Below are 22,796 nucleotides of genomic sequence, written 5' to 3' on the forward strand. Positions count from 1 at the left end.
CACCCCCTGCATAAATCTCATGATATTCTTATAAATCTCTGGGGGTACTTAAAAGCTTTGCTAGCTAACAACATAAAACAAAAAAAAAGAGGCCACCTGCAGCATATATGGACTTGGCAGGGCTTTCGGAAAAAGTTTTATTTGGGGAGAGGGGTTATTTGCAAGGATTCAGCAACAAAACCATCTGCTTGTATCTCCTCCACAGCCTGGAACCCCATTTTTGTCTAGTGTATCTAGTGAAGGGATGCAACAGTAAGCTGTTTTCTCATCTTTAAGCCACATTTTTTCAGCTGAATCTTTAGATACCGCTCTGCAACCATAGAAACAGTTTGACCAATTGGAATGCTCACTGGATTTTTATCTCTTAAGTAATCATTTTTCATTATCATGGAAATAACTTGAAACCAGCAGCATGTGAAGTTAGTTCAGATTTAAGTTGTCTTCTATTTGAAACAAACCTTTGATCAAGACTGCACAAATGCAATGTATCCGTGTCTAGTGCCTGGTGTAGAAAGGACGTAGCATTTGAAAATCCTTCACGACACATTCTTCAACCAGACATTTGAATCTATTTGTCTACTGTTTTCCTCCCTTATTCAGGAAGCTGAGATGATCTGTGCAGGGGAAGGCGAAGGACGTGCTATCATTTCATCAAGGACAAAAGATTATTTTAGCAAAGGCCTTTCATATTGTTAAAAACTTAAAAAATTAAAATAAGGGAAATTGTCTGGGTTAAATTCAAGATGGAAAGGAGTAATAGCACATCAAAAGCCCTATGTAATTTATATTAATATCATGTTCTGCATTTTGACTTTCACTACATTTAGAGTTTCATCTTTCATTTTCAGAAGTATCTAGCAGCTAAGACAGAGGGAGCAGTTCATATTTCTCAAAGTATTGTTTTAGGTTGTAGCAAACTCAAGGGGATTTGAGTAGCATGGTCCACACTGAGTTGAAGCTTTTGTTCTTGGCTGAGAACTAATTACACTTTTTTGGCAAAATTAAACGTTATATGCTAGAGAACGATGTTGTAGCAAGGAGTGAATTCTGTAACAAGTTCCACAGCAGCAGAATGACAGAAAACACAAAATTTTGAGGATAAAAATTCAATAAGGGTTTCCTGTAATGCTCTGTCAGTAAAGCTACGGTTTTTCCTTAGGGTGTCTCCAAAACATTGCAGTTTCACTACTTTCTGAAGGCTAGAGAATTATGTATGTCATGGAGCCTTACACATCACAAACAGGTATTTATGTTATTTGCTGAAAGAACAGACTTGCTTTTTTTAGTATCTTCTCAGCTTTTAATCACAGCTATGTGTCCATGATAAAATTCAAATAATTTTTATTCAAAATGTACAAAATAGTACATTTCTTTCATAAGGGTTAAGAAACCATGATTAAATGTCAACCTATTAAGAGCCACAAGAAAAATGGCTCAATTTCTCAAATTGCTACATGAATGAGAACTTTGCGATATAAAAAAAGAGTTTAATATTGAAGTATTGCATGTGCAGAACTGAGCTGATAGAATTTATCTTTGTTAAGTGACGACAACTGTGAATTCGTTCCCACACAGGAAATCTTTAACGGGTGACAGCTAATTGAGAAAGGCAGAACACAGTATGAAATTTATTCCCACTTTCTTCCTCTGTGGAGGAGCAAAGCCAATAGAGTGGCATTATTTCTTCCTAAATACATCTTCAGTAGCCTGCTTTGCTTTGATTCATTGCTATTCAAGGCACTTACTTTCTATTTATTCCGGTTTCACTGTAGCTTTAGGTAGACAGTAAATCAGCCTCACTCACTGTACACAGTTAATTGCCTATCTGTGAAACAGAACTAGAAACCTGACAGATGATACTCATCAACAAAGTAGCGGGAGGAGTGGGAGGGCTGGATTTAGGTAAGGGTGGGAACGGTAGTAACTAGGACAGGACAAACTTTTGTTTAACAAAAGTCTTAGCATTTCTTTTTGAGATTGACCAAAGGAAAAAAAGTCCTCATTATTTGGCAAAGCAAGGGATATCTTTGGTGTCTGAACAAAATATTTGGCGTTCGGTTTGAACTGTTCTTAGAAATAAGTCATCTCATACCACCATGCCAAAATATTTTATTACAATATAAAAAATAGGGTTTAGAATACACTTTTCCCATCCCGAATCAAATAACTTGGGGATAATGTATTTCAAAACTTCACAGAAGCATTTTGGTAACTCTGCATGTTCAGCTTTTTGCCCCTAAATTGTGCACAAAAAACATACCCAATTTTAATAGCTTGTTTCCCCCAACGGACATGGCTGATAATAGAAGTAAGCTGAATATATGCTGGCTCCAACCAAAGGATAGCCACTGATGCTGACAACAGTAAAGACTGTTTCTCCTTCTCAGTTTTAAATATACCTGTTTTGACTTGTTTTCTGCCACATTAGTGCATTAAAGTGGTTCATAAAGTGGTCTGCCAACTGCCTGAGCTAGCAAAAAGAGAGGAGATGGGCTGTGGTGGGCTGTAGCGCGGGGAGCAGGGGTAGGAGTGGTAAGGAACAAGCAAGGCTTCCCTCCCTGAGCAGCAGTGAGCCCTTCCTGCACCCACCGTGCTGCAGCCCCTACCACTTCCCCACCTCAGCCCCACCAAGAGGGACTCAAGCTCTGCTACGCTTGGTGCTCCCAAAGGAAATTCACGGTGCGGAGGAATTATGCAACTAAAATAAGATCCATAGTTTCCAGCTTTTGGGGGGCATGGAGACAGCTAAGCTAGACTCCTACCTAACATTCAATTTCCACTTACCTCAAGGGGGATGCAAATCCACATCCCCACTTTAAGAGGAGAGACCTAACCATCAAGCCTGTGGCATCCTTTAGGCTACAGTGCTGTGCTGTAAATACCAGAGACTGAGACAGAAGGCAATCAAGTGTGACATGCATGCAACGTACAACTCCCAACAGACCTGTCCATACAGCAGCTCGACATGGTTCTGGCCACTCAGGCTCACAGCATCCTGTCCCTACTTCATACCCAACATGTGGCCTGGGTAGAGTCAAAACTGCTTGAGTCACAAACCGCGCTGTGTTGATTTTCCTTGGAACAAAGCCCTGTGCAATTAATAGCAAGGCATACTTCAGAGAAAATGCTCCAAAGACTCCACCTTTATCTCTTTTTCCCTCTGCCAACACAGGCGATTATAACCAGCTCTGCACTCCCAGCTGCACCCAAGTTGCCAGCACTGTTGTCCTTTCTGCAGAGCCCCGATCTCTCTCACATAAGCAGAGCTCCCAGCTGCGACTTTACATTCAGGCTTCCAGTTACAGCAGCCCCTGGCAGGAGCGAATCTAGCTTCACCAGCACCATTTGCAGCTCATCAGCAGTGGGATCCCTTATTCCCTGGGCAAACCCTGCTCACAGGTGCAGCTGCTGCTGGGCAACTATTTCAAAGGTAGGGATTCCTCCTTCCTCCGTTCTAAAAAGTAGTAGCTTGAGAGCCTCGGTCCTATGAGACACCAGGCATTTTCCATTCCTGTGCAAGGAATCCTTACAGGAGATGATTGTGGGGTCTATCCTGCCCCCAGTCGCTTCTCTCCTGGGTATTACAGCAGCACTACTCCTGTCAGGAGGCCAAAACATCTCACCTAAAGAGAAAGCTTCAGCAACTGAATTAACCCACACCCAAAGGGGATTTTGCACAACAGTCATAGAAGAACCTTGGTGGATTTATTTTTTAAATTCTCTTTCTGGCAGCAGACACATCAAACCCTGCTCCACCCCACAGAGCCGCAGGAGCTCCCACAGTGCGCTCCATCCAGCATGCTACAGGACATGTGCTGCTGTTACCCAACGCTGCTGTCGCCTCGTGTAAATCTAAGCCTCTGTTTCAGACCAAGAAAACTAATGTTAAGTTTCTAAGAGAAATTCATCCATGTTTTTGGTTTGTTTTTTTTTCAGCAGAAAACACTTAGCTCTGATAACAACACAGCAGTACCTAAACCGTGAAAGGTTACAGAATTCATTAGACTTGTAGATTGCTGGAAACAGATTTAATAACAACAGGCACCGACACGGTGTTTTGATTGCTAATAGCACATCAGTCAGCATACAACTGGCACAGCCTCAAGTGCCAAAACCTGGCTGCACCTGAAGCTCACCTGCACTGGTCAGGCCTCCGGTGCTGTCAGTTCAACACTGGCACCACCTGACTAAAACCAGAAAACTCCTATTTAGAAAGGGGCTCCAGAACAGAGCTGTGAAACGTGAAGCTTCATGCAATCTCAAACATGAAAGCACGATGCTCATATGAAACAAGGTGAGACAGATGCCTTTTTAAACTTTTGCATTTTGAGCCTGTTTTATGACTACTTCAGGTTTGACTCGATTTTTCAATACAGAAATAAGATATTCCATTTTGTAAGTTTAGGGTTTTGTAAGTTTACACACCTTACATATAAACATCATTTTCTTTTCTCCTTGAGTAAAAAGAGGTAGCTTAAAAGACAAGTTCCCTGTGCTAGAAGGCTACAGAAAGATCACTTTTTGTACTGAAGTTCCCTCTGACTAACCTGCACAGAAAGCAGAGTTAAAACTCTTTCCTGCCTCACAACTCCAATCTTGCTGTCTTGGCATCAGACTGCAAGAACCTAGCTACGATTAATACGTGGTGAGACAGCACAAGATTACTTAGTTTCACATACCCCAAAAGAGCAGCTTTTGAAGATGTATGAAAAGCTACATCCCTTTTGAAAATCTGTCCTATTCATAAGTTCTGCAGAGGAAAACATGTGCTCAGTCCTCTCATCTTTACCTCAGGAGATGTGCTACTCCTAGAAGGCAAGAGAGCTCTGCAGAAATAAAACGGGTTGTTGATACTGAAAGGGCAGAATACAACCAACATTTGCATGTGAGCAAGTAAAGAGCAAGAGCGCAGCTGCATAAAGTTTTCATAGCAGAGAAGACTGGCTGGAGAAGGCTGGGAATAGACTTAACGATACAACAAGGCTAGAAGAATGGGACTACGTTGCAGAAAACTTGGGTAAGTAAGTGAGCTACTAGACTAGCCCTAAAGAGACATTTTTTGGAAAAATTCAAGCCAGGAATTCCAGTATACCTGCCCAAACTACCCTGAAGAAATACAATTTTATGTCTCACCAGGAATGTAACCCTAATTTCCAAATGAGGCTCAGCCTGCCTTGTGTACTCACTCTGTCTCAGCACCCAAGGTGGCGCTGGCTTTATTCAGTGACATTTGGAATCTGGTGTAATAATGCCACATATAAGGAAGTTCATTAACCATGTGTCATTTACACTAGAAATGAAACAACTCCCTTACAGGCTCACAAAGCTTATACTTGCTACCCATTTTACATTAATTCAGCAAGAACAAAGCAGTTTGAGTGAGGCAGGTTGTTCCCTACCAAATGTAATGATTCTATATGGTGGCCAAAAACATCTGAGCTAAGTTTGGTGCACTGCATGCATGGCAATGAAACATGAAAAATTCTCCACATATGAGTACCAGAAAACTGAACTGCAGGTTTCCACAAATTTATCATCATTACCTCTTCAAAACAGTTGCTTGAAGAGTACCTTTTCCTTAAGCTGGCAGCCAAAAAGCTATGGGAAAGGGATATAGACAGAAAGGGACAGAGACAAAACCAAGTTAAAAGTGTAAAGAAAATACCATTATTCTTCCAATTAGAAATTGCATCAAAACCAGAAACTGGTAAGCAGGCAAGATAACTTATGAGTAAAGAGTCCCTTGAAATTGGAAGAAAGGAAATAAGCAGTTCTAGAAAACATGCAACAGTGAGAGTAGTCTTGTCCCAGACATCAACCCTAAAGACACGTACTCACTTGAACACAGCTTAAGCACACACTTGCCAAGGACCTTGCGGCTAGCTGTGGCCTGTGGCCTACACAGGACAAGACAGTAGCGTTGAGAGCACTTGATCTGGGACAGGCTTTCCCACGAGAGCAAAGAGAAAAGATCCATGCTCCTGGATCTTCTTGTAAGCTTTGGGCAAGTGAAACACTCCATGTCTGAAGAGACAGTGAAAGCTAAACATTCAGACTATGGATAATTTGGAGATAAAGGTACAGATTTTACATGATCCCATACCATCAACAATGCCTTCATAATGCTGGTTTGACATTGCCCAGCAGGTGGGGCAGGTGACCAGCAGAAGAATCTGTGTGCCAGCAGCAAACTGCATTGCGTCTAGTTTTCCTGAAGTGAACGTGGCTGTGCCAGAGAAGTTCCCTGCTCCAGAGGAGCCTTCTGGGCCACCGGGAGTTCACTTGCTTCCAGGGAGATGGATCCCTGGCCCACCTCTGTGCTGTCAGACCTGCCTGGTTCCCCACTGCGGACAACATATTCTGAGAATGAGATCCTGGCTACAGAGAAACCAGGGATACCTTTCCAATCATCTCATTCATGGACAGGATTTTGTCCGGAAGGTATGGCTGGAGCATTGAGCATGATGAGCACCAAACATCCCAAAGCACATGCCTGCTGAGGAGTGTAAGCAAAGTGGTAGTGTACCATAATGCCTCCAGGGACTTTCTACGTGAATCAGGGTACTGTAATGGTGTAGCCACAACACAAGACAGTTCACAAAGGCAGACAAAAGAAGCCAAAGTACATACCAAGTTAGTCAAGGGGCATGGTTAAGCTGTTGTCTGGTGCCGATTGTAGTGAGTTTTTAATCAACTCCAATACCTAACTGAAGATTCATTTTTAAAGAAGGAAATCACAGCATCTCCAATAATAATAACAGCAGTATCTGTACCAAATGCACTCCACAGCTGTTTTCTGAATATTACCTTAAATATTACATTAGGATGAACAGTACTCAAACAATATAAGCACTTCTGTTACAACATTCTATAAAACAGAGTATTTTGTGGAAAATGAAAAAATCTTAATGTGGTACATAACTCAGATGCACTAGTTTCAGAGTGCAGCTCTGTCTCCATTACATTACAGGAAGAATGACAAACCTATCCCCAAGCAACACATCCAAAGACTAACAATTTCAAATTTTTCTACAATGCACTTAGGTGTCATCTTCCACTAAGGTACAGTGTTATGTACTTCAGAAATGAATCAAGCAAAACCTTGAATACACTGTGGCAAACTCTACTGTAAATACCTTGTTCCATCTGAGAGAGAGAAGTGCAAAGAATCATGCTGTGAAATAGCAAAGCTGATAATCTTCTCGGTAAGGTATTTACCAGAGTCTGAAGACCTGGCAGAAAAGTTCTTAAAAAGAAAGTTACATTGCAGGCCTGGTACTGACTTCCTCCCTTCCACCCTCTTAATAAATTCAACCTTCTTTGGTGATGGGCACTAGGAATGTTAGCACCGCATAAAATTTTGTTTCTTCTTTCTTTCAAATGAAGGCAACCACAATGCATTTTTAAATATCAATTCTGATTATCCCCCCCCAGCTTATCTGGAAAACACGAACCAGTTTTCACTACAATATTAATCATCAGTGCAAAACTTCTTCCTTACCTACACAGACCTGAATAGTCACAGTATCAAGAAGGTTGCAATGCACCGTTACCACCTCACAGTTTGTGTTGTCCTTTACTAACAACTGGAAGGATGCTGTTCCTCTTCAACCTGGTAGCACAGGGGTAACATTGTGAGTGAACACGACCTGACCTAGCCCACATTTGGATAACTCAGACAAGGCCTCCACAGGGAAAAAGGGCTATTGTAACAGGACAGGCAGACATTCACAGAAGACCTACTAGTGGGTCCAATTAGTACATCCAGTTGCATTTCATAGCTACCTATTAATTAGAATATGAACCATTATTTTTCATACAGTAGGTGCCACAGACTGCTGCAAGAGATTGATGCTAGATCATCACTCTTTACAAATTCACTGACTGACAGACAGTACCTGGGGACGTATACATATTTAAGCTACATCAGAATAGAGTGGAAGAGAAGCTACGCATCAGCCATTACTGTTCCAGCATCAGAAAGAGGCCTCCTTGCTATTCGCCTTTTTATTTTAAGTTTGACACAGCTGAACTTCCCAAATGATCTCGTGGTTAGCCTTCTTTACAAAGTATAAATACTATTCCATTCTTACACAAAAGAAATACAGCTGTTTGTATATACACACACCTTGACAGGAAGTCCTTGAAAGAACACTGTAACATGAAATTACAGAGCTAATACACACAGAGCACTGATTTAGCTGAAGGCCAGGATGTCTCTGCTAAGAAAGGCAATCTGTTAAGGTAAAGTTCTCACTAGAACTTGTGTGTTTTAACTGAAGTCATAACATATGAATGGGATAACCAGAATTGTGTGACATGCTCTCATGCAACTTATTAGTTATATTCTGGTTTACAAACTGTATCCTATAATTGGTGCATTTAACTGAAGCCATCCAATATAGAAAGGAATTGCCTGAATACATCTTACTGGCATAAGGAAGCAGCCTTGTTGGATGACGCGTTACCAACTCTTTTCAGACACTGAATATACTCAAGAGTAAAATTAAGACACGAGTGAGATCACACAAGGTTTTAGTACTTATTTTTATGTTGGCTTTATAGCTTTTTTGGTTTCTTTAGGAAATTCCTGCACAGCAAAAGGAATGAAGAATTCCAGAAGACAGTTGACCTCCTTCAGTTCCAGACTGTATTCCACTGCTATTTTCTCTGCAGTCCATATTTGAGGATGAAGTTTATGATTATTAAGAAGCGTCAGAGCCTCCACAATGGAAATTTTGCCTTTGGGAACTTTCTTAACATCTAGATCTCCCAAGTGGCCTAGTTTTGTAAGTCTCTTTTCCTCCTGTTTACATGGAAGATGTTCACCACCTCCATCTTTTACCTAATTGTGGGAAGGAAAACAAAAAGAGCTTAACAGCAGTTCTGTTTACTATGCATACTGTAGCAGCCAAGCTGTTTTCCTAAATATGGCATATCCTGTTAGCTTTCCCCATTTTCACAGCATTAAAAAAATAACGCTTAGCCAGCCTTGCTTCTTGATACCACAAAAATTGTCAGTTCATCCACAGCCATTCTACATATGATGTCAACCCCCACCCCAATTCTGAAACACTACCATCCGTTAAACTCTAAGTGTTGTACAGACTCAGCAGCCCTTCATACAAGGCAAACTACAGATTTTGGTAGCCAAACGTAAATGCAGATAACCTAATATTTGGTACTGATTCATGGGGGGGGGGGGATATCATGCTACAAATTGGTATCCTTCTTCTGATACTACTGGAAATCCTTTTCATATAGTCTCCCTCCCTTTCATTTTCAGATTTTAGTTTTGCAACTAAAAGATATCCCTTGTTTTGCTCTGTCTAGAGAATAAGCTTTGCTGGACAAAAAGAAGCTATTTTGCAGCATCATATGGAGTTTAGTTCCCATGACTACTGCAGTGCTCAGACATGTGAATTCTCTTCTCCCAAGTCCCTTCATATTTCCAAGTCATTTCCAAACCAGCTCTGCCTTCCCCATATTGCCTTTTATTATGATTTAACCAGTGAATGACCACAAAAAGGACACAATGAAAACCCTTCTTAAATTTAAGAAAAAGTACTTTTAAAGTTATCACAGTCCACAGCCACTGATTAGCCCACAGACATTCTGTATTAACTTAAAAGCTGAGAAAACTGATGCGGATGCTACAGCATCTATAACTGCGTGTCTGTTTCTAAACTACAGAGAATGTCTGATGAATGTCTGATGAGGCTACCAGTTCTCCTTTTCTTCCTTTTACTTTGTGCTGAAACGGTGCTCAGATAATGAACAATTTTTCAAGTCTTAATAAAACGATCTATCTCTGGGTATCTGCTACTTCAGGACTTAGAGTCGGTGCTTTTCCACTTACCACAGACAGACATACCCAATATACATACAGGTATGTATACATACACGATGCACAAAGTGTTCAGAATAACATCAGGAAAGGAAGGAAGCTTCTGGATGAAGTTTTGCCCACAAGCCTCCATGCTAACATATTAATCGTGCTCTTCCTAACAACTGCAAGTAGACACACCACAAGAGCAAGTCTTACATGGCGGCAACCGCAGAGCAGGCACGGAATCAAGCACTAAGCTTTGTTCCACTTTTGGCTTTTTCTCAACTCTCTCTTGACAGGCTTACAAATGAATATTGAAAGATATTGAAATTAGACCTTCAGCACTTCAAGATTAGAGCCTGACCTCTATTATGAAAATTAAGGATAGAGATTACTTGGAAACTTCAGGGAAAGACTGAAGAAATCTGTTTGCATTTTTAAACACTTTTAGTCTTGAATACAAGGTACTATGAAAGTGTCAAATTAGAGAGACTTAGGAATTTTATTCCTAGATGATTATAAAACTTTTATTACTGAATAAAATAGCAAGAATAAAGTGGTCCAATGATGCAACAGGTAAAACGCACAAGCCATAACGTAACATGGTGGAAAAGAGGAGACTGAACCCCAGTCTGCATTTTACTGGAAGGGTTATGCTTTGCCTTCCAAGTCAAAGACTGCAGCCATTGGCAACGAGGAAACCGATCACCAAACAATCCAGAAGGTTAAGCAGAAAAAAACCTAACTAAGGCAATTCCTCAGCCGCATAAGGAAAAGTCTGCACGGTACGACATTAACATCAGTAGTTAAAGTCTCCACTAAAACGTTAGTGTCTTTGTCCTCTACCACATCCATGCTCCCATAGTAGTCCCAACCTCTCTTCTTCTAACAACTCTACGAGAGATCTCTGGCAAACTCCTGCATCTTTGCAAAAGGCTGGCCAACTGTCCTTCTGCCTTAGAGGAAGCAGAAGTGGGAATTTAGTGAAAAACAAAGTAAGATCAATGTGATGTTAAACAGGAAGACTATGTAAGCATTTAAAAGCTTGTAAAATCACAATCTGTCACATGTTCAAGACCCAGGGTCAAACACTGCTACAGTCAGTGCTACTGATACAAGAGAGTAATGAAAATATCGCTTTTATCTATAAAAAAGGTAGCTTTTAGGCACTAACAGAGCATTCTTCTTTATACAGAATTTGTGCTGAGTTTGACAAGCACAAAGCTGATGCTGGTATGCCTCCTACAGAGAGACATACTCACCCGCACAGGTGGATCTCTGGACTCGACATAAACATCTTTTAACAAGGTGAGCAGCCTATCGTCCTTTCTGTAAATTTCTTCTTGTATCTCTGGGTGGTCTAAAGGCAGCGGGGAGAAGAAGGGAAGGAAGAAAAAGGCAAAAAGACAGATCTGAACCAAACTGTTTCCTTTTTGTTAGTTCTGCCAGCTTAATCGCTTCCCCAGAGGAACGGCACGACTCCCAAGGCGCACGGTGCTTCTCGGGAAGGCTTCATTGTTCCGTCAGCTCTAGCGTTAACAACGCCGCTTCACACGGCGGCCCGCGGTACCCGCCAAGGCCCAGCGGCACGGGGGACAGCACCCGCTCGCGGCACGGGGCTCACTGCTCGGCAGCGGCCCGAGGAGCAGACCGGCTACCGCCGCCGGTGCGCGGGGGCCGACTCCGACCCGGGGCCCAAGCGACCCGGCCCCAGGAGCCCGCCGGCCGCCGCCCCTAGCAACCGCCGCCGCCGCCGCCGACTACGGCTCCCAGCATGCCCCGCGCGCCCAGCCGCCCCGCTCTCAATGTCACCGGCCCCGCGCCGCCCCGGGGGACGCCGCGGCCCCGCCGCTTCCCCGCGCCCCTAGCACCTCGCCCACGCAGCCCGCCCCCAGCACCCGCTTTCCCCCTCCCGTGGCTCGGCCCCGCGCCGGGCCCACAGACACCGCCCCCCCGCCGGCAGCCCCTCCGGCGTCGCCCCGCGGCCTGGCGAGGCCGGCACCCACCGGCCAGCTGGTCCAGCCGAGAGGTGGGGTGCCGCGGCGCCGGGGTGGGCTTCTCTTTGCTGATCTCGCGGCGGGCCCGGCTCTCCACGTTGAAAGTCCGGAACACGCGAGTCAGCCGCCCGCCCATCGCCGCCGCCGCCACCCGTGCCGCGCCTGCGCGGACCGGCGGCGCATGCGCACAAGCCTGGGCCGGAGGGGAGGCGGGGAAGAAGCTGAGGTGCGGCGCAGGGGGTGCGCATTTTCCGCCGTAGCGGGCGGCGGCGAGTGCAGCGGGAAAAACAAACAACCAAAAACCCCAAACAAACGAAAAGCACAGACGAGACGATTCCCCTTTTTTATTTCGCAGCGCCCCGGCCATGTTTTCTACTCGCCCTCGGCGCTGCCTCGGGCGCCAGCCCGCCCCGGGGCCCCCCGCCTCCCGCCGCGGCTGTGGGGAGCGGCGGGTTGCTCTTGCCGTGGCTTTTCGAAACGCGTGGGTGACTGGAGCCCCCGGGACACGTCCCCCCGCGCCGGTGGGAGCCAGGGCCGGGCGAGTCCCGTCGGGGAACGCCCTCAAGGCGGCGGGCTGGCCCAGGGCTTCCCTGTCAGCCGCGGCTGCCGGCGCCGCGGCGGCAGGTGCAGGAGTTGGCGGCTGGCGGATGATCCCCCTGATACGTCATGTCGTAGCTGTCGCCGCTGGATTTATCAGCGGGGTTACGCTCGGTAGGAGTTGGTGGGACAACGGAGTGGAGTTCGGGCAGGCGCCTGCAGCGCAGTGCTGCGAACCGCACCGAGCGGGTCCCGCAGCAAGACTGAGAGGGCTGCTCAGTGTGTGCGACATGTCTCACCCTCTTTATAAATCTTTTCAAGTTTTTACTTGGATAATGGGATGTTTAGAGGTGTTGTCCTCTTACTCTCGTTACGTGTATAGCATTTCCTTATAGGCAACTCATTGGTTTATTCAGAGACAGAAAATTAATTTTATAAGCAGGTATCATCTAAAAGACATACTCCATGTGGAAATCTGGACAACTCCCCAGTACTGTTCAGAATTTGTGGGCTACGCAATGTTATCAGGGTGCAGCCCCTTTCTTTCAGCCCAACTGAATAACCTTCCTTTTGATTTCAGCAAAAATTGCTAAACTGCAAGAAAGAGTTGTGAGAAAGTACTTACCCTTCTTATCTTGCATGGCTCAAGACTAAAACTGTAGATGGAGGTAAAATTGTTGAGATGGAATCAGCAGTTTAAAGATTCAAGAAGAAAAACATAAGCATGAAAAGATATAAAATCCTCTGAGAGAAAGGAAGGCAGAAAGAGCAACACTAAGGACTATTAGCCTGTTGCAAGAAGCAATAGAGCCTGATGCTCCTCCACATGATTGCAGGGTCAACCAAAACTCATAGGGTGCCTTACCAAAGGAGGTTATTAGTGGCTCATTAATTCCAGCTGCTGTGTGAATTAGCAATAAGTAATTGCTTTATGTTTTTAAGTTGTATATATGCTGTGTGCAGATTCTTTTAATGCATGGTAATAGTTGCCTGAAGGAAGCGACTTGGAGTGGGAGTGTTAATGAAGGACAGAGACAAGACCCAACTTCTTGCTGTGTTCTTTTCTAGGAGGAAAACATGTATTTTCTGCCCTTGCATCCATCTAGTTGTGCTTATTACTGTGGGCACGCAAAATTTGGGTTTTCAGAACTTGGTCTTCTACTAGTAGCATTATTTAGTAGTAGCAATGATGATGTGATAGTTATTAAGGCTACAGTGTGCTTAAATACTGCATCACGAATGACAGTGTTTTCCTTAGAGGGAAACCAAAAGACAAGCTGGTGGATGAGGAAAGCCAGATAGATTTACAAAGGCAATGGAGACAAGGTAGTGTAAGCATGATCTGTGCTGGATCTCTCCCCTCTTCAGGAATCCCAAGGGTGCAGTTTCTCCACTTGTTCATTTTAAAGACTCTCATTGTCTGTAGGAGAAGGATAGAAACATGTCTTTAATTTATGTCCTCTGGTAATAAACTTACTGACCCTACCTTATTTTAGGCACTGTATGTGTAGTGATACTAAGAAGATAAGTGATACTAGTGGTAAGAGGAACATGGATGCTGTTAAAAGCTGCTGGACACAGGCTGGTGGCAAGTTTAATTAAATACCAGTAGTCAATTACTTGCTGACTAAATCTATGTTCTTGAGTACAGGATATGATATTTTTGTAAGTGGTTAGCCTGTCTGGTGCAGCTGTAATGGTAAAATTCGCATGGATGCCTTTGGTGGTTGTAGACCTTTGATGTGTACTTTAGCATTTCTCTGAGACGTATTCTTATCAATCTGTCTATGGATGCAAGCCATTGTGCCAAATTTGGAAATAAAGATTCTCCCTTCAAAAGCTAAGAATTGCTGGCTTCTGGGATCAAACTCAGCACAGGGCTTCTGTCTCCATAAAGCCTGAATGTGACTAACACTGCTGTAATATTTACTGATGGCAAACTAAATTCAAGAGAAGGCAGTCAGTTAAAAATAAAGAGTGATGTCATGCTCTGCCTGTCACTTCCTATCACTGAGGATGGCACAAGGCTGTTCTTTTTATGTAAGGAAGCATCAGAATTACAATATTTTTATTCTGAAGAATCTTTCTTAGACTGTAGCAAGCAGAAGAAATGAGATTAAAAACTTTTTTTTTTTTTTGGTAATTTGGTATTTTACCAATGTGACCATGTTGATATTAAATATCAGTAATCAAGAGCTTGGATTTTTTTTTCCATATAAAGTGTCTGCAGTGTGATTATTAAAAAATGAATGTGTAGTTCCTCAAAGCATAAAAACTGTGTGTATTCAGCTTATACAGTGTTACAAATGGGATGCATTTTTCTTGAAGCAGGAGCCTGAATTTTTCCAGGGAATTTAAAAATAACAAAAGAAATAAATCAGTTCTCAAGTAGCTGTTTAACAAAACAGCCCATGAAAAGAACACAGACTATCCAAGTGAGTTCATGTATAGCAGCAGTCTGTTCTCAACAGCGGACAGCATCAAACACATCAGAGAAAAATACTGTAACTTGCACAACATATGTGTGTGCCATAGGCTGCCACATTAGATCTCCTTTTAATCTTTTCACACCTCTAAGAGAGAAATTTCTAAAACTACTGTGCACCCAGAAAATAAAAAGTATATTTGTGACCATTCTTTGAGTCTTTTGTTTCAGTTTCTTATCCCAGTTTTGATTTTATGTTGTGTGTTCTTAATTTTTCATTCTCAGCTAGTTCTGTAGCTGAATGGAAAATCAAAAATTAATTTTGGTAGTTAACTAGCATCAAAAGTCTGACGGATCTATTGAAAATTTCCTTTAGAGAAGGGAGAACAGGAATGTCTGGCATTAACTTGTTTTGCTGTGAGATACTGCTAAGGTTTCTCTGCTGTCTCTACTATTCATAAAAGCAGGAATTGGAGTATTAGTCCAGATGGGCAGGTAATCTCAGTGAAATAAGAGTCCTATTTTCGTAACGGGTGCCCAACTTGAGAATTTTTGAGAGGAGGCAGGTGAGGTTTGCTACATGACTTATGGTCTGGGAAGCACCCAGAGGTCGACAGCAGGGGAAAATTAGAAGTGCCTTTATACAGCAGTGGCATAGTTTAATGTTTGATTCTGTCCACATTTTCTACCACTGACACTGTTTTCCTCTTCTCATATTTTTGTTGCTGTTTGTTCATAATTTATGGCAGTGTAAAGGGATACTCTAGCAAATTCACGTATAATTAGGATTCAGGGAATTCAGTCCTCTGTCCTGATTACTGGTTTCCCAGTAAATACAATGAGAGCATTGATCCATTTGTTCCTTATCTCATCAGCGTTAGGCAGAACCAGAGAACGTAGCATTAGCAAGAATTGATTATGAGCCAAGCAAAAATGACTGTCCTGCAACTTTGTAAAGACGAACTCAAGAAAGATGAACATTTAGATCATTGTTGTCATTCAGTGGTTTCTGGTTGTTCTGTTACTCAATTCAGTTTGTTTCTGAGTTATTGGCTTCAACGGATGCGTCTTTTACTGGCTTCTGAAATATCTACAAATACATGGAAGGCTTTTGCTTAATTCCAGGCTGTGATCAGAGTGTTACTGAACACTTGCATCTTTTCAAGGCTAGGTGGCTGCAGTGCCTTATTTAAAAGAGTTTTTGTCATGTCCTTACATGGTTGAAGTTTATGGAGAATACAGCAAGCTCATGTTTACAGGCTCACACACCAGCCCAGACAGGTCACTAACTCCTTGTCAGATAACATTCATTTCAAAGACATTACATTTAAATTCTCCGGATTGACTGTGGCTTGGTATATCTGACGTCATCTTCCATAATTTTCCTACCCGATTGTTATATCTCAAGTAGCAGGTTACTTTGACTTGGAAATGCACAGTAGGAGTCAGCATTTTTGAGAATGAGGCAGCCTGGTACTGGAGCTGATTAATTATAGCAATTATGTGTGCATTTTTACTTCATTTTTACTCATAGGGTTCAGTTCCTCATGCTCTTTTCTTAGTGGCAGTACTGGTTGGGAGAACTGATGCCCTCATTCTTTCCTGTAACCCTGGCTTCAGTTCATCCCTCTTGCCAGAGCAGGGGTGTAGGAACTCTTCAAAGCGAATATCAAATAGCTGAACAGACATCAGATAGCTGATTAACCTCTAATTGAAACTTTATTATAGTAAGTCAAAATAGCAACCAGTGAATGTAATTTTATTTTTTTCAGATGTGCCCGGATTTTAAGAACACCTTGGTAGGAACTTTAAGCAAACTTAAGAAAAAAGTTAAGCATTTTTTTAGTATGAATATTTGTATCTGGTGAATTATATGAAATTCTATTACTTTCTTATGATCTAAGGGAGACTGAAAGTTTTTTGCGGAAAGAGAGCTTTATTTTTGTTCTTGTAAGCATAGCCTATAAAACTCAAGAGGACTAAAAATGTTTCATGTCATGCAATCTGCTGTACTGCAAAGAATGGCCATGGGAGCACAGCTGCAATTTAGGGAGGGCTGGCTCTAGGCAGTAACAGTAGCCATGATTTTGCTGCACTGCCACTACAGTAGCAGCTGATGGTACAGAAGATAGCTAATATTCTGAACCCATTCACCAGCTATCTGCTGGAATAGTCGTTATCTGTTTTTTTCATGAGATATAACACATATAAATATATAGCCTATATGTGTTGGTAAGATGCTATTCTACTATAATGTAATATTTTTCCCTCCCAAAAGGATATTTATATTTTCTCTACATGTTTTTAATTTGTGATCATGCATAAATATTTATATGGGTGTGATGCATTTTGTATACAGAACTTTCTAACTTAGTTCTTTTATCTGTGGCTTGATGTATCATGGGATTGAATTTCCATGCTTCTGTAAGTAGTTGCAGAACCAGTTTTATTTATTCCATTGACACTTTAATTGCAGCCTTCTACAATTTGCAAATTGTGTATTTGCAAGCACACTTTACATGAAAAATTGAAGTCTGATTTGTTTACCTACGGGAAGCCAAATTTTGTGCAGAACAGGAAAGCCAAAATAACCTCAATGAAGACTTCTAAAACCATTTTATATATATGAGTAAAATAAGTCTTAAGAAGCTGGAGAAGTTACAGCACAATTTAGTGGCTCAGTGGCTTAATCAGTGTTATGCTGGGGAAGGAGCATTTGAGTCCCTGTCCTACACCTGTATTTTTCTAGATCTACAGTAGCTAAAAAGCTACCTGGCACACACAAAGGATGTTTTGCAAAGCTTCAAGGAATACCATACTGGCATTACACATCTTTCCTGGCTGCTTCCACAAGCCATTTCTACCAATTTTGAGTCCTCTCCTTTCCAATAAGCAAACACATCTACACTAATGGTAGAAGAGGCTTCTATTAGGGGAAGCTACCAGACTGCAGAGCAAAGAAAATGTGACCATAGGGTTACAACCTACAACCTTTAAGTAAAAGCCTTGAAGTAAAGCAGAATGTGTAACAGTGTATTACCAAAAGATAAACTACAGAGCATGATTTGAGAAATACATCATATTAATTTAACATTTAGTCCAAGAAACAAATGACAAACCATCATCTAACTTTTCTAAGATATGCAGTTACCAGTAGAGCTACAATAGTCAAGTCTTGCTGATTCAAACCCAAACTTTCCTTAAATTTGTGATTGCATTCATTTTTTTTCCATATTTTAAATCATAACTGTTTAGGGGCTGACCTTAAAACATATAAAACATATAAAGTCCCATTGACTTCAGTAACATTTATACAGAACAGGATAAATAGGAATGCAAATAATAGGAAAGAATCCAAGGCGCTACACAAAAATCTACATTTGAAATGGATCAAAAATTCTCAGGCTTGGGGTGTGATCCACTGAGGGCCAAGAAGGAAAGTCCTGAGGGAAGATTTTCATAACTATCTACTGTTATCTACTACGTGGGTTTTGCTTGTTTGTTTGTTCTACATCTTACTCTGAAATCTCTTGTGGAAGCCATTATTAGAGACACTGTTTTAGACAGTAAGTATTCATATTGCTGATCAGGGGAAAATAGGCTTATTCTCTACTGGCTTCATTTACCATAAAAGATGATGTTTTATTTGATTTAGGAATAAACCAGTATGGATTATTGCAATACATTGCAGAAAAATGCCTGTTGTAACAGGAGTAACATCCACTACAAAGGATTTGGTCTACACTTAATGCAGTAGTACCCATTAATGTATGTAAAGAATGTCTGGGGTTGGATTAGTTCACAGAAGAGGATATAGTTAAGACAAATAAGACTGTATTGTTTTAGTTAATTTTGCAGTATTCCTAAATAGTGTACTTCATGTGCAGTAATACAGAAAATGAATTACACTCTTAATACAGGTCTTCTGAGCCTTTTAATTTTCATTTGTAGGTATCACCATTTCCCTGAGAGCTTACATACACAAACTGTGCTGGTAGAGAATGCATTAGAGAAACAAGAAAATGTTTCAATGATACCAACACATGACTACCAGTATTAGAGTTCAACTGGAAATCATTACTGAAGTTAGAGAGCCCTTTTGTGTGTCTCTTCTTTCCACAGCATCAAAAATCTGGGGGCAGCACATGGGGGACAGATGAATTTTGAACAATCACATTTACTAATTATATATAGAGAAACAGCGTCTAAATATGTAAGTGTCAGGTTGCTCTGGGGGCTACTAAAATAGACCATTAAAGAGGTGCCAAAATATTTAAAGAAGTACTACCTCTATGTGCTAAAAGTTCATTTTTAGATTGTATAATAAGGACATGATTAAGCTTCAAAGCTCTAGCATTATAACACAGACTTACTGAGACTCCTTGAAGGCAGAGTTCTTTCCTTATGTAAGATGTCTTTGGGATCAAGATGAAACGACCACACTTTCCTATATGCATAATACAATGCAAAAAGAGTGTTCTCGAGTTCTCTTCAGGAACTCTGTAGGGATTAACATACTTTTTGGCTAGAAAATTAATGCTGAAAATGGTTGAGATTTCTTTAGTTGATAAACAGTTTGTCAGGATGACTCATGTTTTTCTAATATGGATTAAGAAATTTAATTCTCCACAAAAGGCTATAATGATGAGTGACAACAAATGATAAATTCCACATGCACAAAACTGCTAGAACCTGTTTCCAGTAAGTTACTGGCAAATATCCCTCTGAGCACTCTTCTGTGGGATCAGGCCTCAGCATCTAACTGCTGCCTCGAGATGAGGTTCTCTGCTCTACCTATAAGTAGCGGGACTCTCAGCCTGTGGATAACGGAGACTTTAAATAACTCTGTACACTGAGTTACTCCAGAGGAACTGTCTGTTGATGGCCTGTCTGAATTAAGGCACCCACGCTTCTCTTGCCAGAAGTACTGCCAGACTCTGTTCATCAGTTTGTGACATGGGCCAGCTTCACCCTGGCATAAAACCTCTTGCAAGCCTGTAGAAAGGATGCCTGCAGGGCATCTAGTGGTAGTTCCCTCTTTGCAGCACAGGGAAATTCACCTCTCACCCCACCAAGAACTGAGATTTTTACATTTCTGCAAGCTGCTCCTGCACTCTTGTACCCTTTGTTCAGACATCAGAGGGAGCATGAGAAGTTATTTGTTGGGTTTTAATACCTTAATCTGTTTGTAAAATGTGGGTGATCTTGTAATGGTTAATTGCTACGATGATGTGGTGTTTTCTTCTTTTTCTTAGCCCCCTGTGGATGTATCATACTTCAGCTTTGGGCATGGGGGAGAGAAGCAGAGCTACAGTCTGTGCACACGGGATACAGAAGAACATCGATCTCAGAATCTGTTCTCTCTACCAGTGATCTCCACTAGCAGACTGCAGCATACTCTACATGGATATTCTCATAAAATGAACTTTTTACAGTTTAGATTGTTGCAGATACAAGTAAGAAAACAAGATATTTTTTTCTTTTTATAAGGAATGAATGATTTTGACATTTCCTTTTTTTTTCCTGTTGGTTCCTATGTATTTCAGGCTCTTCCATAATTTCCTAGTACTGGTTAGAAAATGGAGTGGAAAGTAACACTGAAATTTTTAAAACAGTAGTTACATCTTTTGCTAAAATTAAATAATTTTTTTTCAGATGTGTTCTGTCTTTCTGAGGCATAAATGAATAAGGTGCTTTTTTGTAGTACAGTGCATAAATTGAAAATAAAGAGTAAAAGACTAAAGTATAATAAGCAAATGTATAAGTAAAAGGTATTATGAAAAATAGAGAAAAACTGTGAAAGTGTGTTCCTTGTTTCCTAATAATAGTTGAAGTCTGAAAAGTTCAAACCTTAATACTTTTTACAATTTAGCATTTTATTAATGAATTACTTGTGTCTGCCAGAGAGGATCATACTTATGTTTTCCTTATTGCTCCTTTAGACCAGGAGTTGAATGGCAGCAATATTTGCTGTAATGCTAGAGGTTTTGCCAGTATTTCTGATTTTGCAGGTTGTTTCCACTGGGAGAACCAGATGATGGCTTCAATGACTTTTCTCAAGGAATCTTGCTCATTTGAGTCCTGTTCCTTTCAAGCAATATGCATAAACCCTCCTTTTTTCTGAACACAGCAGGAAACAGGAGATAGTTTCCATGCTCAGAGTTTCAGGCCCCCAACAGACAACATTCACACGCACGCACACACAAACACACACACACTCTCGTATGCTTTTGTTGCTTTTATGGATAGGAGGGCCTGTTGTTATCTATAGCCCCTGCTGTCACAAGCCAAATGTTTCATTTAATAACTTCCATAATCTGTCTCCCTCCCTGCTGCTTTTTGTATCTTCCTCTCAGATGTACGGAGTTACCCCCCAGACAACTCCCAACCCTCCTGGCGTCAGACCAGATTGTTCAACTTCCACTCCAGGCTTGTCATTCTGGTGAATGATTTGAGCAATGACTTCTGTGGTTTCAGATTTTTTTTAAAAAAGGTATTTGACTGTAGCTGGAATGGAAGTAGGTTATCACTCCAACTAACCTTAAATAGGATTTAGACTTTTCCATAAATCACAGGTACATCTCTTGAAAGTTAGATGCAGTCTGCCTTTTACTGTCTCTTGCGCCGTTACGACTTGCTATCTATCTGAGCAGACAATGCACACAAGGTGCCTGGTTCCCAGAGTGGAATCCATCATCCTGAAATTACTTTCAAGTATCTTTTTGTGTGCTTAACAGGAGCAATTTAAGGCTGCAATCTAATAGTGCATTGTCTCTAAAGGAGAATCCTTCTTCTGCTAGTAGCCACCCCTCAACCCCCTTGCAAGAAGGGCTCCTCTGCCTGCATGGTAAGCCAGCTCAACTCACTGCCTGTGCAGAAAACCATTCACTTTTTTTTTTTAATCAAACTTTTTATCTGAAAACACAAAGCAGCTTATAAATTTGCTATATATACTACCAAATAAAATAGGTCAAGGAGCATTCTTTGGCCCTCAGGTCAGTTAGCACACAAAGTCCACATCAATACGTATAAATCTTTATTACCCCTTTTTGTCCATAGTGTTACATACTGTCCCACAGCTGATAGTTACTGCAGTCACATTCAGATGCTGTTAGTACCTGTGTAAGCATTCCTCTGTTTCAGTACAAGTTTGGCTATGTTAGCCTAAAAACTGCTGAAGATACAACAGCACAGCTATATGCTGTGATACTATCCTTGCCATTTATCAGTACTCAGCAAAATGAAGTGTGCTGATAAAGTAGCTTTTTTTGCCTCAGGTATAATTGCAATTTCAGTACCATTTTTTTGTAACAGCTATGCTAAATTATTATAATTGGGTTTTTTTGCAATCCCAACCAAGATATCTATGTCAGCAAAAGATTTAAAATTTAAATGAGGACTCAGACTTGTCTGCATCCTAGTCATGTCACATTTTCAATTCTTTTTTAATAACATATGGGCATGAACCTTAAAAAGCAGAATCACAAGAGTACAAGCTATATTTTCCATTTTGGGTTACTCAAAAGCCATACTGCCTTTCTACTTCTTAGACTCTTAGGTGGCTTTGTTAGTACAGTCCTTGCAATTTCTGTATGTTCAATTTTACAGAACCCTAGAGTATGAGGGTACTTTTTATACACTTTTTGCATGGTGACAAATACAGGCACAGCTGTGAAAGACCAAGAACCATCTATAACAAAGGCTTTAGGGCCCTAAATGGGACTTAGGGGGAATGTAGGTAAGTCCAGAATGGTGACCCTGAAAGCCACCACTCAACTGCTGCTTAATATTTCATTCTATTTTTTTTTCAGATACCCCTTGTTTAAGAGGGTGAGTAAGCAGCATAGCACATATGTCATCCTCAAGTACAATCATAATCTGGAAAGTAGCTGAGGGGTTTCAAGACTTTGGTATCTAAGGTAGGGATGTTATGTTTCCTAATTTGTCAGTGAAGAGAGGAGGACTTCTAACTGATGTGCTAAGGATCTTCCTCTTACTGACTATATGA

At 41.4% G+C, this 22,796-nt stretch overlaps 1 protein-coding gene across 1 annotated transcript; it reads right to left on the reverse strand.

The window, feature by feature from the left end:
- Positions 1-2,106: 2,106 nt before the first annotated feature.
- On the reverse strand, positions 2,107-11,992 carry NDUFAF4 (NADH:ubiquinone oxidoreductase complex assembly factor 4). Its single transcript, XM_072855526.1, has 3 exons — positions 11,836-11,992; positions 11,092-11,189; positions 2,107-8,845 (listed from the first exon to the last, which is right to left on the reverse strand). Exons 1-3 carry the CDS (start codon positions 11,960-11,962, stop codon positions 8,549-8,551), a joined length of 522 nt encoding a protein of 173 aa, XP_072711627.1. The 5' UTR covers positions 11,963-11,992; the 3' UTR covers positions 2,107-8,548.
- Positions 11,993-22,796: the final 10,804 nt, after the last annotated feature.

Source organism: Ciconia boyciana, chromosome 3 (assembly GCF_034638445.1).
Source record: "Ciconia boyciana chromosome 3, ASM3463844v1, whole genome shotgun sequence".
NCBI lineage: Eukaryota > Metazoa > Chordata > Aves > Ciconiiformes > Ciconiidae > Ciconia > Ciconia boyciana.